The sequence below is a fragment of the Danio rerio genome, chromosome 25, assembly GCF_049306965.1.
Source record: "Danio rerio strain Tuebingen ecotype United States chromosome 25, GRCz12tu, whole genome shotgun sequence".
In the NCBI taxonomy this organism is placed as follows: Eukaryota; Metazoa; Chordata; class Actinopteri; order Cypriniformes; family Danionidae; genus Danio; species Danio rerio.
Genome location: NC_133200.1, coordinates 22,082,550 through 22,099,386, shown reverse-complemented (window position 1 = coordinate 22,099,386; position 16,837 = coordinate 22,082,550). Strand labels below are relative to the sequence as shown.

Here is a 16,837-nt window from a genome sequence, read left to right as displayed (position 1 = left end):
GTGTGTTACTGTAACACAAGCGCGTGCGTGTGTGCTTTACACTGCACTCATGACCTCTGCTTGTATTTTTTCCCTCTGGAGATGTACGCATGAGAGATTGTTTTATGAATTCTGAAGGGGAGATCGTGTTTTGTAAGATGTCAGAACATATTCTGGTTTCGTAAAACATACAGAAGGACAAGTGCTGCTAGCTTATGATTACACATTGTGTTTCCAATGACAGAATGGATGGGATAAAAATGTCTCAGCTAGCACTGATGAATCTGTTTATTTATTTATCTGTTCATTTATTTGTTCAAGTTATTTGTTTGTTCAGTCATATAACCAGCCATCAGTCAGTCTAAACATACATCCTTTCTCCATGTTTTGGTGTTTATTTGTTTATTCATTCATTCATTTTAAATTAATACTTGTTGTTTTGCTTGATCAGTTGTTTGTCTGATCAGTCATATAGTGATGCATTCATCCGTCTGTCCATTAATTAGTGATTCATTCATTCATGCATACCTAAATACATCTTTTCTTTATTTGTTTCGCATTCAGTCATCTTATAAATAGCTGTTCTTGATTTTTTGCTTGATTTTAATCATTTGTTTGTTCTGTTGTCGAACTTTCTATTCATTTTGACATCTTTGTTTATTTACTTGTTTTTCATTATTCCATTTCTTAAAAGCGTATCGTTCATTCTTTTGTTTGCTTTCGTTTGATCATTTGTTTGTTTGTTCAGTCATCAATCCATACAATCATCTAATCATCTACCCATAATCATTTGCCCTGCATCTATCCATCCATTCATAAATTTGTCTACCCTTCATACCCTTCATTAATTTGTTCATTCATTCATTCATTCATTCATTCATTCATTCATTCATTCATTCATTCATTCAATAATTCATTCATTCATTCATTCCCATACTTCTGTTCACATACCCATCCATACATCCATCTATGCATGTCCATCCACCCACCATTCATTCATTAAATCATTCATCAATGCACCCAAATGCATTAATTTACTCAATTATCTGTTCTACCATTCATTTACCTAACCATCCTTTTCATTTGTCCATTCATCCACCCACCAAACACTTATTTATTCATCAATCGATTCATCCATTCATCTATTCATACTTGCATGGATCTGTTCATTCATCCACCCACCATTCATTCATTCATTCATTCATTCATTCATTCATTCATCTGTCCATCCATACACTCATCATTCATCTGTCCATCCATACACTCATCATTCATTCATTCATTCATCCATTTGCCAATCCATCCATACACTCACCATTCAATCATTCATACATTCATTCTTTCATTAATTTATTCATTCATTCATACACTCACCATTCATTCGTTCATTTATTCATTCGTTCATTCATCCATTCGCCTGTCCATGCATACACTCACCATTCATTCATTCATTCATTCATTCATTCATTCATTCATTCATTCATTCATTCATCTGTCCATCCATACACTCACCATTCATTCATTCATGCATTCATTCATTCATCTGTCCATCCATACACTCACCATTTATTCATTCATCTGTCCATCCATATACTCACAATTCATTCATTCAATTATTCATTCATTCATTCATTCATTCATTCATTCATCCATTTATTTGTCCAGTTTGTGTAAGCTGCAATTTTCATTTGTTCATTCCCGCCTCAAATATTACCTGCGCTCTAAAAATAGAGCACCAGTTAGCATGACACATTCATTAGCATGCTCAAATACTGTGTTTTCTTTCTAGCCGCGCTGTTAAACACGCATGATGGTTCTTCGTACCCAAATCTGCCGTCTTTGAAACCCACTGTTGAATTAAAATGCAATTTAATGGGGCCAGAGAAATCAATATCTCTTTCCACAGGCCTTTTAATGCCTCTCTGTGACTTGACTACTAATAACCCTCTCCCTATTACGACATACATCTAGCTTTTGGCAAAAAAAAAAAAAAAAAAAAGTAAGGTCATAAGCATCATCACGATTGATTTACATTGTGTTCAATAATATCTGCTGCTCTCCTGATCCACGTGTGCATCTTCAAAGTTCAGACATCTACATGATTCAGAATTAATTTTAGGTGTCTGTTAGCGTGTGATCACAGTTTCACCATTAATTCCCATCAAACCTTGATAAATGATGGACTGTACATGTCAACCTAGTTTTAGTTGGTAGTCACAACATTTAACACAACACTTGCCTGTTTTATTTTGCAAAAATGTGCCAGAACTTATATGGTGCTTGCTGATTATTATCTCTGTTTGTTGGTTTTGAGGACACTACTTTTAAAGGACTTTTAAGGTGAGATTCTGCAGGCCAAAACATAGCTTTTTTACCGTAAAATTTTAAAATATTTGCCTTTTATAAATAGTTTCTATGGTCTAAAACAGCCAACATATATCTTAAATAGTTTTTGATACCCTTTATATATGTGTCTCTGTAGAGTTTAGTTGACATGAAAATTTTTATACACTGCATTCTCAAAATGAGTCCACATTTTATCAACATTTACACACCAAACAGTATTATTAATATCTGTATTCTGTTTTTTTTTTACTGAGGCAAATGTTCATACCTAATTCCCTCCATTATTTGTAACATTTTATTCTTTTTCTGGCTCTTCACAGTCATTTTCGAATTATGGAGTGATAAAAAAGATTCCCAAAATCCATTTTCCACTCAAAAATGAAACAAAAATCCTGAACTTGTCAGATTTTTGTGCAAAAATATATGCAAATGAGTGCATGTTAAATACATGACGACCTTTTATAAACATTTTAGAAAATTTCTAATGTAAAAAACAATTCTTAATGTAATCAAACAGATGGGCAAGTATGATGATAAATATTAGTCTTGCTCTATTCACCTGCAGTGTCTTGCCTTAAATATGCACCCAACACACACACACGCTGCTCATATTTACACTTGTGCACTCAATGCACTCAAATATACACTCGGTGAATGAAAGAGCCTGAACAAGAGACTTCTCCCATAGTTGCCATGGCAACTGCCGATGGACGACCATTGATTTAAGGAGGCTTGAGAACAGATATTTAAGGTGGTCTGGGTTATAGATGTTAAAAGCAGGAATAGTCTATAAATGTCATGCACGCGGACAATATGTATAATATTTTTTATATTCTGAGTACTGAATGTGGTGCATCAATAATCTCTTCAGCATCTTTTAAAACAATTGAGCATTTTTATTTTGTAAATTAATTTATTATTTATAAAGTAAAATTTCAAATGTTTGATTTTTTTTCACATTTCAAACCATAATTTTTATGTTTTATTGTTTTAATAATTCTGGTAATTATCTATTAATCCTTATTTAAAACAGTTATATTACTCTTGATTACTGTATATCTGTAAATGTACATTTATATGGGAAATATATAATTTATATTAGAATTAGAATTTGTAAAATTGGATTTTGTTAAAGTTTTTATTACTAGGTATTGTGTATTATTCTTTTTTTTCTGAATGTGGTATGTTATTAGTTATTTGTATAAAAGTTACTGTATCTGTGCAGTACTGAACATTTGATATATTGCTCATTTGTTTATAATTAGTTATTGCAATTAATAAACCAATTGTAACATGAATAATCTGAATAGATAAATAATACATGTAAATAATACACTGACAAAAGTGTTGTCTCCCATCCAAGTTTTAGGAGCAACAAATAATAATCTGACTTCTACTTGATGATTTGATATGAGAAGTGGCTTATATGAAAGGTAAAGGCCTCTAGATTATGCTTTTTTATCTAAATAAAATATGATCATGCCTTGATTTTTAATTATTTAATAAAAACTGTAATCTCTGACTTTGCCGAGACAAAAGTCTTGTCACTTAACAGAAATAAAGTACAGTATAGAATATACAGTCATGGTGCAATGGAAAAGGAATTACTATTGGGTATGCAGGGCTTAATTTGTGCCGGAACACGCCGGATCTGGATCCTGCACCTCATTTTACAGATCCCCCTCCTCAACCGCCCTCCTCCCCCGCCCACTGTTCACTTTCACTTTCTTTTGCGACTCCTCAACCCTCTTTACCTTCCTCTCTGCCATCCAACGCCCCGCCTTACCCCTTCCGCACTTCACTTTTGTCTGCGACCACCATACTCTACCCTCTCCCCCTTTCGTATGTGACACCTACACATCCTCAGGTAACAGGCCGGATCCGTTAGCCTGATCTGTTCTGGGACCTCGCAATTTACAAATAGCACACATAGTATGACTCTCATGAGCTTGGAGGACTGCATCCATACATCACTGCAATGACTCAAATAATAAAGTCTTCTGCAATGGCAAAGAAAGCGTTTTTGCAGGACTCCCAGAGTTCAAGATTATTTAGATTCATCTTCAGTGCCACCTCCTTCATCTTACCCCAGATATGCTCAATAATGTTCATGTCTGGTGACTGGGCTGGCCAATCCTGGAGCACCTTCACCTGTGTCGCCCTCTCCTGTGGTTTGTAATGTAATGGGCAGCACACATGTCTTGATACCTCAGGCTGTTGATGTTGCCATCCACTCTGCAGATCTCTCACACACCCCCATACTGAATGTAACCCCAAACCATGATTTTTTCCAAACTTGACTGATTTCTGTGAGAAACTTTGGTCCATGCTGGTTCCAATAGGTCTTCTGCAGTATTTGTGATGATTGGGCAGTTCAACAGATGATCCATTGAAAAAATCTACCTTCTGCCACTTTTCCAAACGATCAACTAGAAGTCAAATTATTATTTGTTGCTCGTACAACTGGAATCGACTGGAAAATTCTTTTGCCAGGTAGTGTGTGTATATAATAAGGAAAATGAATAAATAGTAAACTTACTAAAGAGTTTTCTAAATGTGAAATATTAATAATATTCAGATCATGTTGTCAATATTCATTAAATTAAAAATAATATTCAACACATTTTTGTTTTACATTTTCTTCTACTCCAGAAATGTTTCTTAATGCAGTAGGTGACGTTATATATTTTACATTGACTTTTAAAGTCACTCCATTTTAGATCCCCAAAATAAATACATTTTATTAACTATACAGCATTATTCCTAAAACCCTGAGTCGCATGCATAGTTTTATTATATTAAAAGAAAACTACAGTAAATCCGCCCAGTATTATGTCACACTTCTCACTTTTTTTTCTATTAAGAAAAGTGTCACCATCTGCTGTGTTACTCATCTCTCTCACTCACCTAAAGACGTGTTTATGACACTTGTAAGAAGCTGGTCCTGAATCCTCTTGGGAAAGGATTCTGCTTAATGTAAAGCCAAAATAAGAGCATGCTGGTGACTGAATGGAGAAGGGTCAAGCATTAGTGGATGTCAGTCTGTGTGTGTAGGAGGGAATTGATTGCTATAACCCTCCTAGTGAGGTGCGAGGAGCTTGTTGGTGGTCACACCTGCTCCTGCCTCCTCCAGCCCAGCGATCTGTTCCATTCACTCAACTAATGACTCTCCGAACACAGCATGGCTTTATTAGCAGTTGTTTTCGACACAGTATGTATGAAAAGTAGCTTCGAGTGCACGTCTGTTGTATATATTTGGGTTAGAGAATGCACTGATTTTATGCTCCTTTGCTTGTTTGCATGTTTTCACAGGTCCCGTCACAAAATAAATAAATAAGTGATAATTTATTGTGATAACAAATAGGACAGTTTAACATAAATTTACTTTGTTTTGATAGGTTTCTAGGGCATTGTGTGGTTGTTAGGGTGTTCAGATATGTTGCTAGACAAAAGTGTGGTCGTTGCTAGGGTGTTCTGAGTGATTGCCAGGCCATTGTGTGGTTGCTAGATTGGTCTGATTGGTTTGTTGACAATATGTGGTTGTAATGCTGCGTTCACACCAGACGCAGAACGCGCGTCAAGCGCGAGTGATTTACATGTTAAGTCAATGCAAACGTGCGAATAAACATCCTGCGCCACGATACGCGTGAGTGGCGCGGCGCGAATGACGCAAATTGCGCGAATGGCAAAATGAGCGTTTTGCGCGTTTGATGCGCTTAATGAGCGTTTCGCGTGAATCTCTCGAATTCGAAAATCTGAACTTCTGAACATTGTACATTCGCGCCGCGTTAACCAATCAGAAGCTTGCTCTTGTGGGGGCGTGATTGTAACGTAGAACCTGTTGTTGGTGTTCAGTTCATCAAACTCAGCTTGGCTCAGTCAGAAGCACCGCTGAAAGCCTCCGTCATCCAGGTTAAGTTTCTGGAGGAGTTAATGAGCTCACAGAGCTGGATGCAGCTCTGAAAGAATGTAAGTGGACTCAGACACGACCCTAAACGTATCGACGCTGTTTTTCAGTCTTTATAAAGCACATAAACACTAGCCCCTTTCACACAGTGATACCGGTAAATATCTGAAAAAATTTCTGGAACGACTTTACCGGTATATTCAAAAAAGCGCTGTTCACACAGGCGAGGACGTTACGAAAAGAGCATTCACACATCCATTTCAAAATACCGGTAAATTCTGACATCATTCACCACAAATGAGCTTTAAACGGCTGCGCTTGTATTTGTGAACATTTTACTAAATTACAAACTCTGTGGATGATCAATATTGTGAACAACTTTCGCAGGATCACTTTCGCATGTCGAGATGTTCATAATATGTGCGTGTGCAGGCGCTCATAGGCGCACGCAAAGCTTGAAGGTAAACAAACAACGGCTTATCATAAGCATCTCATCGATGATTATTTACACAGTTGGCATTAAGAAGAACATATAAATGTGATCTGACTAACTTCTAGCAGCTAAATGTGTCTGGAAAAATATTCAAAGGCTTTTATTCTCACAAACCGCGCGGACGTAAATGCGTCTGACTGTTGTGACTGGCTAAAGCAGACGTCTCACGTCAGCACGTTCTAGACGTGCACGCGCTTATTACGGCAATCTTCCTTCTGCATTCACACAGCGCAGCATTCCGGCAAATTGCCGGTAATGTTACAACTTCTCTTTCCGGAAAATAGCCAGAACGAATTTACCGGTATTTTCAAAAAGGAGCTGATCATTTTCCGGAAAGGTCTGTATGTGTGAAAGGGGCTACTGTTATTTTCTTCATAAAATCTATGTTAGCCATTTAGCTATGAAGCTAGAGTCTTCGGGCAGACAGAAGCCCTGCCCATCACGCGAATCGCGTCTGTTCTGAAGTGAATTTGAGATGCGAATGAAGCGGGGTTTGACGTGTGAATGAAGCGAGTAAACTCGAATGTTCAGGTGGCTATTTACGCGCGAATCGCACGATTTATCCGTGCGTTCCACGTCTGGTGTGAACACAGCATTAGGGTTTTGTGAGTGGTTGCCAGGGTGTTTTGAGTGGTTGCTATGGAAATGTGTGGTGATTGCTTGGGTGTTCAGAGAGGTTTCTAATACATTGTGTGGTTGCTAGAGTATTTTGAGTGGTTGTCAGGCTAATGTGTGTTTGCTATGTGTTCTGAGTGGCTATTGTGGCAATGTATTGTGGGTGCCATGCTGTTTAGAGAGGTTACTAAGACATTGTGTGGTTGCTAGGGTATTATGTAGCAAGTGGTTGCCAGGCTAATGCGCGGTTACTAGGAAATTCTGACTGGCTACTGTGGGAAAGTGTGGTAGATGCTAGGGTGTTCTGTGTAGTTGCCAGGACAATGTGTGATTGTTCAGGTTTTCTGAGTGGTTGCTAGGGTGTTCTGAGTGGTTACTGTGAAGTGTTGTAAGTGTTAGCTTTTTTATTTTTTATTTTTTTGAGTAGCCGCAAAGATCTTCTGAGTGGTTGCCAGGCCCTTGTGAGGTTGCTAGGGTATTTTAAGCAGTTTCCAGGCTAATGTGCTATTACTAGAATATTTGTAGTTGTTGCTATGAAGATGTGTGGTGGTTGCTAGGTTGTTCAGTGAGGTTTTCAATGCATTGTGTGTTTGCTAGGGTATTTTGAGGGGTTGCCAAACTAATGTGCAGGTTGTTCTGAGTGGTTACTGTGGGAAAAGTGTGGTGGATGCTAGGGTGTTCTGAGTGATTGCCAGGGCATTGTGAGGTTGCTAGGGTATTCTAAGTGTTTGCCAGGCCAATTTGCTGTTACCGGAGGCGGATACTATGGAAAAGTGTGGTGGATACTGAAGTGTTCAGAGAGATTGTGGGATTGCAAGGGAGCACTGGATATTAACTAGGGCATTGTGTGAGTGCTAGAATGTTGTGAATGGTTACCAGGGCATTGTTTGGTGGTTGTGTTTCTTTGTAGGGAATTTTGAATAGTTCATAAGATGTTATGAGGTTTTTAGAGTGTTCTGAGATGTTATCAGGGTCACTGCAGTCACTAGTGTTCTGTTGTTAGTGAAATGTGGTGGGTTTTAGGGTTATTTGGGTGGCTGTTTTGTTTGTTTTGAGGTGTTACCAGGGTGTTGTAATGTTGCTAGAATGTTCTGAGCGGATGTCAAGGCGTTTGAGGGTTGCTTGTAGGTTTTGAGTAGTTTTCAGGGCATTTTTTTGTGTTTGTTTGCTAGGGTTTTGTGAGGGATTGCTAGGGGATTTTTTTGTGGTTGTGTGGTTGCTAGGCTATTTTGTATCTATGGCATTATGACGTTGCTTTACTGTTTGTATGCTGTAATGGCATTTATAGTTGTTATAACAGTGTTATATGTGGTTGTAACTCAATCATGTGCTTGGGAATTATTCCGCTTGATATTTATTCAGAAATGGTTACTAGGGTATAGTATATGTTGGGGTGTATACAGAGAAGTTGTAAGAGCATTTTAGGTGTCTGCTACAATGTTCTGGCTGTTTAATGGGATGTTCAATGAGGTTGCCAGGGCGTTGTTTATTGGGTGTTCTGAGGGTTAATTAAGCCATTGTTTGGAGGTTGCTTGGGAGTTCTGAGCGATTAAGTAGGATATTGTTTAGTGGTTGCTAGGGTGTTTGGGGTCGTTAATTAAGACCCTGTGTCTCTAACTGCTTTATTAGGGTTTGGTAAGTGATTTATCAGGCTGTTGTTTGGTGGGTTCTGTTGTGTTCTGATCGGTTAATTAGCATATTGTTTGGTAGTTGCGATGGGTGGTCTGAGCTGTTAAATAGAGAATAGTTTGGAGGTGGATAGGGTGTTCTAAGTTATTCAGCATTTTAGTTTGATTAACAGTTTCTATGGTATCATGAACATTTCTAAGGGCATTTTAGGTGACCGTTTCAGTGTTCTCTGCATTTGACAGGTTGTTGTAGAAGGAGGACATTGCTAGGAGGTTGCTAGGTGTTTAGAATGATTACTATAGATGACGAGTGCTTATTTGTGGTTGCTAGATTCTCAGAGTGCTTGAGTGTTCTGAATGGTTACTAGGCAGCTCCTAAAGCACTGTTTTGTTGTAATAAGAGTATTCAGAGTGGCGTATATTTGATAGTCGATTCTGTGTTTGAAGTAATTGCATAGGTAACTGAATGCTAACCCATTGCTTAGTGGTTTTTCAATGTGTAAGTTGATTCTAGGTGTTCAGAGTGGTTATAAAGAGCAATGCTACTACAGGATGCAGTAGGTGTTCAAAGTATTTCTAGGAATATTCTAAATCATGTTTGGTGGTTGCTAAATAGTTATTGAATGTTGTTTAGTGGTTGCTAAGGTGTTATGAGAATTTTCTAGTGTATTCTGAATGGTTAATCTATTCTTTGTTGCTGTGTTTTCTATTCTACGAGGTTTCTTGAACATTTTTAGGAAATTGCTATGAAGTTACTCAGTGGTTGAGGTGAGGTTTCTAGGGAGTTCTGCACTGTTGTTATGGCATTATTTTTTCATTACTTGGGTGTTCTGAATGGTTTCTAGGCAGCTCCTAAAGCACTGTTTAGTTGTTATTAGAGAACTTGGAGTAGGATTTATTTGCTGGTCGCTTTGGTGTTTGGAGTAGTTGCTTAAGAGACTGAACGTAAAAGCATTGTTTAGCGGTTTCTGAGGTGTATCGGTGCATTCACATGGGGCTTCAGCGTGAATGCTTGACAGAAGGCATGTCTAAAGTTGGGGCTGATGCGATTGTCATTGCAGTGTCAGCCAATGATATTAGTCAGCAATCGAATACTGTCTCAGCTGGTGTATTTGCATACAGGGATCTGATTGCCTGGTGCTTCCGTCAGTGCTTGAAAAGTTGAGAAAGCCAGCAATGCCACTGAAGCACTGCTGATGGATCCACAATGCAGTTCGGCAACCCATTCAAAGTAAATGGGAAGCTATGATGCTATCACCCCATGTGAATGGGGCATAAATTGTTGCTAGGTGTTTAGATTGGTTATAAAGAGCAAAACTACTACAGGATGCTGTAGGTGTTCAAAGTAGTTTCTTTGAATATTCTAAATCATTTTTGGTGGTTGCTAAATAGTTATTGAATGTTGTTTAGTGGTGGCTAAGGTTTTATGGTTTTAAGGTTTTAATTTCCTAGTGTATTCTGAATGGTTGATGTATTCTATGTTGCTGTGTGTTCTATTCTACGAGGTTTCTTGAACATTTTTAGGAATTTGCTATGAAGTTACTCAGTGGTTAAATTGAGGTTTGTAGGGAATTTTGAACTGTTGCTAGGGCATAGTTTTTTAATTAATAAGGAGTTCAGGATGGCTTCTAGGCAGCTCTTAAAGCACTTTTTAGTTGTTTTTAGTGTATTCGGAGTAAGATTTTTTTTGCTGGTCACTTTGGTGTTTGGGTTAGTCACATTGGTGACTGAATGCTAACTCATAGGCTTATTTCACTAGGCCACCATTTTAAAGAACCAAATCGAGGTTGCGGTGGGAAGAAACCTGGAAGTATTGGACCAGCTCTGTAAATATTGCGGTAACGTGCTGTGGACTATAAACCTCGAGCTGTTGCCATGATTTCAAAATGCAGAAATGGTATAACCATCACTTTAATATCATTCAGTAAGTTTAATTTAAACAATTAAAAGCAATTTAGCATCAGACATCATCTGTAAGAGTAATACGCTTAAGTGTCCTGCTAGGCTTTAGTTCATGGCACCAGTTAAACACAGTGGGAATGCTTTCCTGCTTCAGCCTATGTAACCTATGTAGAGAAGTTTTAAAACCGTCTATTTCCCACTAACATTGAAGCGCCGCTGAGCGCAGAGGACTCGACTGATCTTCACAGCTGCTTCGCGCTCCAGTCTCCATGTATCTGTGTTTGCACTCAGTTTACCGCTCTTCACCCAGTGCAAACACAGATACATGGAGACCGGATAGCAGAGGGTGAACTGATGATCTTCTCAGCCAATCACAAGCATTTCTGTCGAGCACGTGAACACAATGGCAAATCACGTTTTTTCTTTTAAGTCAGTATCATGACAAGTCTAATATAGTAAAAGAAATCAGTTTATTAACTCAAGCTTGATAAATGGCATCTAAAATGTGTGTTTGGGAAAGAAAACATTAGCTAAGTAGTGCCATTTCCCTTAACTTAGCTGAAAATGAGCTCTGATATCTCTTTTTATTTTCACCATTCATTCAGAACGGACCTTCGGGTCACTCGGAAGGCGGTAACATGATAAATTTGTGTCACTTTATCTTCGCTGATACAGCCAAGTGCACAACGTTTCTATGTAACTCCCAACGATACTTCCGGGTTTCTTCAAATCGTAGCCTCGATTTCGCTTTAAAAAATGGCGGCCGCGTAAAATCAGTCTATTGCTTAGCGGTTTCTGTGGTGTAAGTTGTTGCTACTGTAGGTGTTCAGAGTGGTTTTAAAGAACAGTGCTACTACAGGATGCTGTAGGTGTTCAAAGTAGTTTCTAGCAAGCTGCTAAATAATTTTTTGGTGGTTACTAAGTTGTTATCGAATGTTATTTAGTTGCTAAGGTGTTACAAGACTTTTCTAGTGTATTCTGTATGGTTAATCTATTCTACGTTGTGTGTGTTCTATTCTGCGAGGTAGGGCATTGTTTCTTGATTGCTTGCGTGTTCTGAGTAGTTGCTAGGCTGATCTATAAGGGTTGTAAGGGCATTTCAGGTGAACGGTATAATATTCTGTGTGTTTTATAGGACAGGTTTGTTGCCAGGGCATTGTTTAGTTCAGTGTTTCTCAACCACGTTCCTTGAGGACCTCCAGCGCTGCATGTTTTGGATGTCTCCTTAGTCTGTCACACCCTATACAGGCCTTTCAGTCTCTTCTAATGAGCATGATGATCTGAATCAGGTGTGTTTGGTTAGAGAGACATGGAAAATGTGCAGAGCTGATGATCCTCCGAGAACGTGGTTGAGAAACACTGGTAGTTCTGTGTGTTTGATAGGCTGTACTATGACTATTATAATGATATAATGTTTATTAAGTATAAATGACATTGTCATCTTGCTGTAAAATTTAAAGAAAGCAAAGAAAACTACACCTAGTTACAGCAGAGATCTGAAAATCATATCACACACATGAAAAAAAGTGTACAAATAATGTCCATAGCAAGAAATAATAGAGGAAATTAGAGTGTGTTTCCATAACCCGGCTCTGATTGAGTGACTTGGAAAAAAACACCATCTGTGAAGTTAATTACTGTAGAAGGGCTGTCTGAAAAGATATGAGTTATGTTGGCCTTTTGTTTATATGAGCTTGATTTGCATGTTTACTGCGCTCCAGTCTCCCACAATAAATTCACGATGTATCTGCGTATTTTAACGTGTTTGTGAGGAATGCCGGCACATTTAACCGGTGATGTTTTTGATAATTACTGTGCGAGTTTGCACCCGTGTCTCATTTCTTCCTGATGTTTCAATAATATCAAATTTGGCTTCAAAACAAAAGCAACAGGAAACAGCATCTCGAGTTCTGCATTTGATGACGGCCCTTTTGTTGTCATTTTGTCAGCGTTTTCATTTGTTTTGTGAATCTCAGGCGGATTGAATGGCATGAAAGTATGTTGGCACTAACCTTCGGGCTGCCAGATCTCCCTTCACTTACCGCTGTGTGTCCTAATTAAGCTTTGTTTTACACACCGACTGCCAGCTTGAGCGGCCGGCTGGATTGTTTCGGGGTGCCGAATTGAAATTCTGGCGTGTGCCGGGAATGTGTGTTTTTAGAAGACGTCTAGACTGATTTGCCTGCAAGTATTATCATACACCGCAGGCATCCCTGGGGTTATTGATTTACTGGACTGGGCTCGGCTATAATGAAAACTGTGAGGAATGTTTTCATGACGTGCCATGCATTAAATGGCTCATTTTTATTTATTTATTTATTTTTTGCTCCTTAAGGTTGCATATTCTCCTTTCAGTGTTTTTGTAATTATTTCTAAATATTGGATTATGAAAATTATTCACTCCAAGGCTGATTAAATCATGCAATATGAAGGAAAGCAAGGGTCAACTTTGTTATTTTTTCATAAACAGTGCTAATGCCAAGCATTTTAAATAGAAGGATGATACTTTTTAAAATCAATTAATATTATGAGCAGATTATTATTGGAATCAAAGAGTGTTCTGCACACTAAGATATGATCATACAAATAACTGATTTGACATTAATAAATAAATCTAATGAAGTAAAGCACATCATTTTTGACTAGATCATTTTCTAGATTTTTTTTTTTACTAGATACTAGCATTCAGATTTAAGTGATATTTTGAGGCTTAACTAGCTTAATTAGGTCAACTAGGCAGGTTAGGGTAATTAGGCAAGTTATTGTATAACGATAGTTTGTTCTGTAGACTATTGAAAATATATATATATAGCACAAAGGGTCTAATAACATTGACCATAAAATGGTGTTTAAAATCTTAAAAACTGCTTTTATCCTAGCCGAAATAAAACAATAAGTCTTTCTCCAGTAGAAAAAAAAAAAAAAAAAATATATATATATATATATATATATATATATATATATATATATATAAATATATACAATATAAAGTTTAGCACGAGATTATTCAAACATCAAGTATTGTTATTTTTCAATAACGCGTATTTATATATGCATTGCAAATATATGCATACATATATGTATATGTACATATTTGATGACTGTAATAATGTGTAGTATACAAAAAATGTAAATTAGCCATTTTTCATATATTGTGATTCATGTTTTTATTTAAAAATGTTCCCCATTTATTTATGCTTTTGAATTACATTGTGGAACATTTAACCGTATAAAAGTATGTACATTGCCCATGTATACACACATATGTAAATGTGTTATCATACTTAAAAAATAACAATAACAGTTAATAATTTAATAAACATGTATTGTATTTTAAACATAAGTTTTTTAATATTAATATTAAAGCACTTCACATTAAAGCAGTTTTACATATTCAAAATAAAAAATATATTGATAAACTTCTGATTATAGATTATATTTTTGTCACGACAAGCTTTTTTTCAGATAAACCAAACCACTATACATTTTCTGACAGTCAGTATTGCAGTTTCAGATATTCATTCTTAAAACCATGAATGATTATTGTGATTTTTAAAACTCGCTACAAATCCTGTAAAATTGCCATTAGCTGTTATGTAAATGCATGTTTATACAGAAAGTTCATAAATATATATGTAAATATACAGTTCAAGTATGTTATATTCCTTTCATTTAAAGAATGTGCTTCATAGAGTACTATCCGCAATATCACTCAGTAAAATCACAGTTATTTTCACAGCTTTGTATGCAGCTTGGTGAAAAATAAGGTAAACGTGCACCCCCGTGAGGTAGTTCAACAAAAAAATACCTTAAATTAAAAAAAAAAATCAACAGTTCCTACAACAACACACACAAAAAACACAGTACATGAAATAATACAAACATAAGTGAACAAATCCAAACAGTGCAGAACTTTTTTTATGTTGTTAGTCACTATATCGCTTAAAGCTCCACATTTTGTTTGCTTTTTATTTTATTTTCAGATGCAAAACAAATTTACTGTTTACTCACCTTCGAGTGGTTACAGGTTTTCAGCATTCTTCAAACTATCTTCGTTTGTGTTCAACTTTAAAAGAAACTCCCAAGGTTTTTAATTTTAGAAATTAGTAAAGGAATAGAGTAAGTAAATAAAATTTTAAAGTAAAGTAAATTTTTATTTTCTTTAAGTGTGTGTGACATTTATTTTGGAAAATATTTAGGTCATTTTGAACCAAACTGTGGTAATATTAAAAATCGTGATAAAAAATTTCCATACCCTTACAATTTATATAATTTGGTTTCATTTGATTTGAACTTATTTATGCAAGGAAACGAAAAATTCAACCCAGACCACATTGAATTTCACTAAGTTATACATAAGGGAATATAGTATATAAGTATACAGTTTATTTAATCCGCTCAATTTATTTATGCATCAGGGATCAGCAAGATTTGCAACAAGGTGCCGACCATCTTATTTTTTATTTTCTTTTTACAGAACTTCCATATGGCTGGGAGAAAATCGACGACCCTATTTATGGCAGTTACTATGTTGAGTAAGTTGTTCAAATCTCTTCTTCCAAGCCCCAAATACTTAGAAAATCTGACCCCAAATCGCCCGCTTCATGCTCTTCAGTAAAGCGTGTGCGGGGCGCAGATTTTAATATCTGCACGCTCTGCCCCGCAGCCACATTAACAGAAGGACACAGTTTGAGAACCCCGTCCTAGAGGCCAAACGAAGGATCCAACAGCAGCAGCAAATGCAAAGTCAAGGTCTATCGGCGCTGCCATTGCCCACCATATATAGAGGTACTGCTTTTCTCTGTGGCCCATTTATGCCATCTTCACCTGCTTGGTTTGCTTGGTGTTGGGTTTACTTTATTTTACCCTAGTGACCAAAGCACCAAAAGGCCATCCAGTGGAGATGGTTGTGAAGTGTGTTGTTCTTTATCGTCTGACTGTTTGTTTGTGTTTGTCTCGACAGAAAAGCCCCCGTTCACACGTGATGCCACGCAGCTCAAAGGGACGTTCCTCACAACGGTGCTGCAGAAGAGCAACATGGGCTTCGGCTTCACCATTATCGGTGGCGATGAGCCGGATGAGTTCCTGCAGGTCAAGAGCGTCATTCCTGAAGGACCTGCAGCTCAGGATAGCAAGATGGACACAGGTGAGAAGATTGAGAAAGTCTGTATCTCTTTAATTAAATGTCTAATTTAAAAGTGTATCTTTAAACGTGCATCTAAGTTACAAAGAAATGCGGAGGGTTGTTTTTCTCTCATTCGCCGTGCGGTAACAAACATTGCATGAAAGATACACGCTTCCAGCAATTTCTCAAATCAAATATCTTGTTTGTCACGAGTGGTATGAAAGAAATTCCTGAATGAAAGAGCCAAACTGCAGTTAAAGTCCACCATTCAGTAATTTAACAAATAATTTGATTACTGATGTCCATGTCAACACAGTCACTGTCTTTCTCTTATGTTTCTGTGTTTGTTTTGCCTGTGTGAAAATCAGCGCATCCCCAAACCCACATTCCCAATTTTATGCAAATTTTTACTGACCATGCACTCCCCCCTAAACAAAGCTGGACACGCCCACTTTCCTGATTTTTTCCAAAGTAGAAGTGTGAACCCTGCCGAAACTGGGGGGTTTCATGGCCCTTAAGTAAAACTGGCCTCAGATGGACTAGTCTGCTTCAAACCTGCAGGAAAATATCAGGTTTTGCTAAAAGGCTGATTATTTTATCAACGATTAGGGTCAATAGTGGTAGCTTATTACACAAAGAAATTCTTAACATTAAAAAGGAAACATAAGCTCGACCACAACAGATCTTATCAATGTCATAATGAATGCTCAAACAATGTAGCCTAGTTTACTGCAAGCATCTTGTTTTAGTAAGATTGTGCCATCTGTCATATACAGTAGGCCTGTAGGTCTGTTATTTTTACTAAAGAAGATATATTATTTGAGTTTATCACCAGAACTACA

The 16,837-nt window shown here is 37.2% G+C and overlaps 1 protein-coding gene across 27 annotated transcripts in view; it reads left to right on the top strand.

Moving 5' to 3' along the window:
• Positions 1-16,837, top strand: part of magi2b (membrane associated guanylate kinase, WW and PDZ domain containing 2b) — a 235,921-nt gene that overhangs the window by 132,274 nt on the left and 86,810 nt on the right. For 23 of the 27 annotated variants that reach the window (XR_012400395.1, XR_012400394.1, XR_012400396.1 and 20 more), the window contains exons 7-9: positions 15,348-15,405; positions 15,537-15,658; positions 15,834-16,016. Coding sequence is in view for 24 of the 27 variants with exons in the window: in XM_073943135.1 (XP_073799236.1) it covers positions 15,348-15,405; positions 15,537-15,658; positions 15,834-16,016 (363 nt within the window). In the remaining 3 variants the exon portion in view is untranslated. The remainder of the gene's footprint in view (positions 1-15,347; positions 15,406-15,536; positions 15,659-15,833; positions 16,017-16,837) is intronic. The other 4 variants (XM_073943139.1, XM_073943138.1, XM_073943137.1 and 1 more) reach the window with 1 other exon arrangement.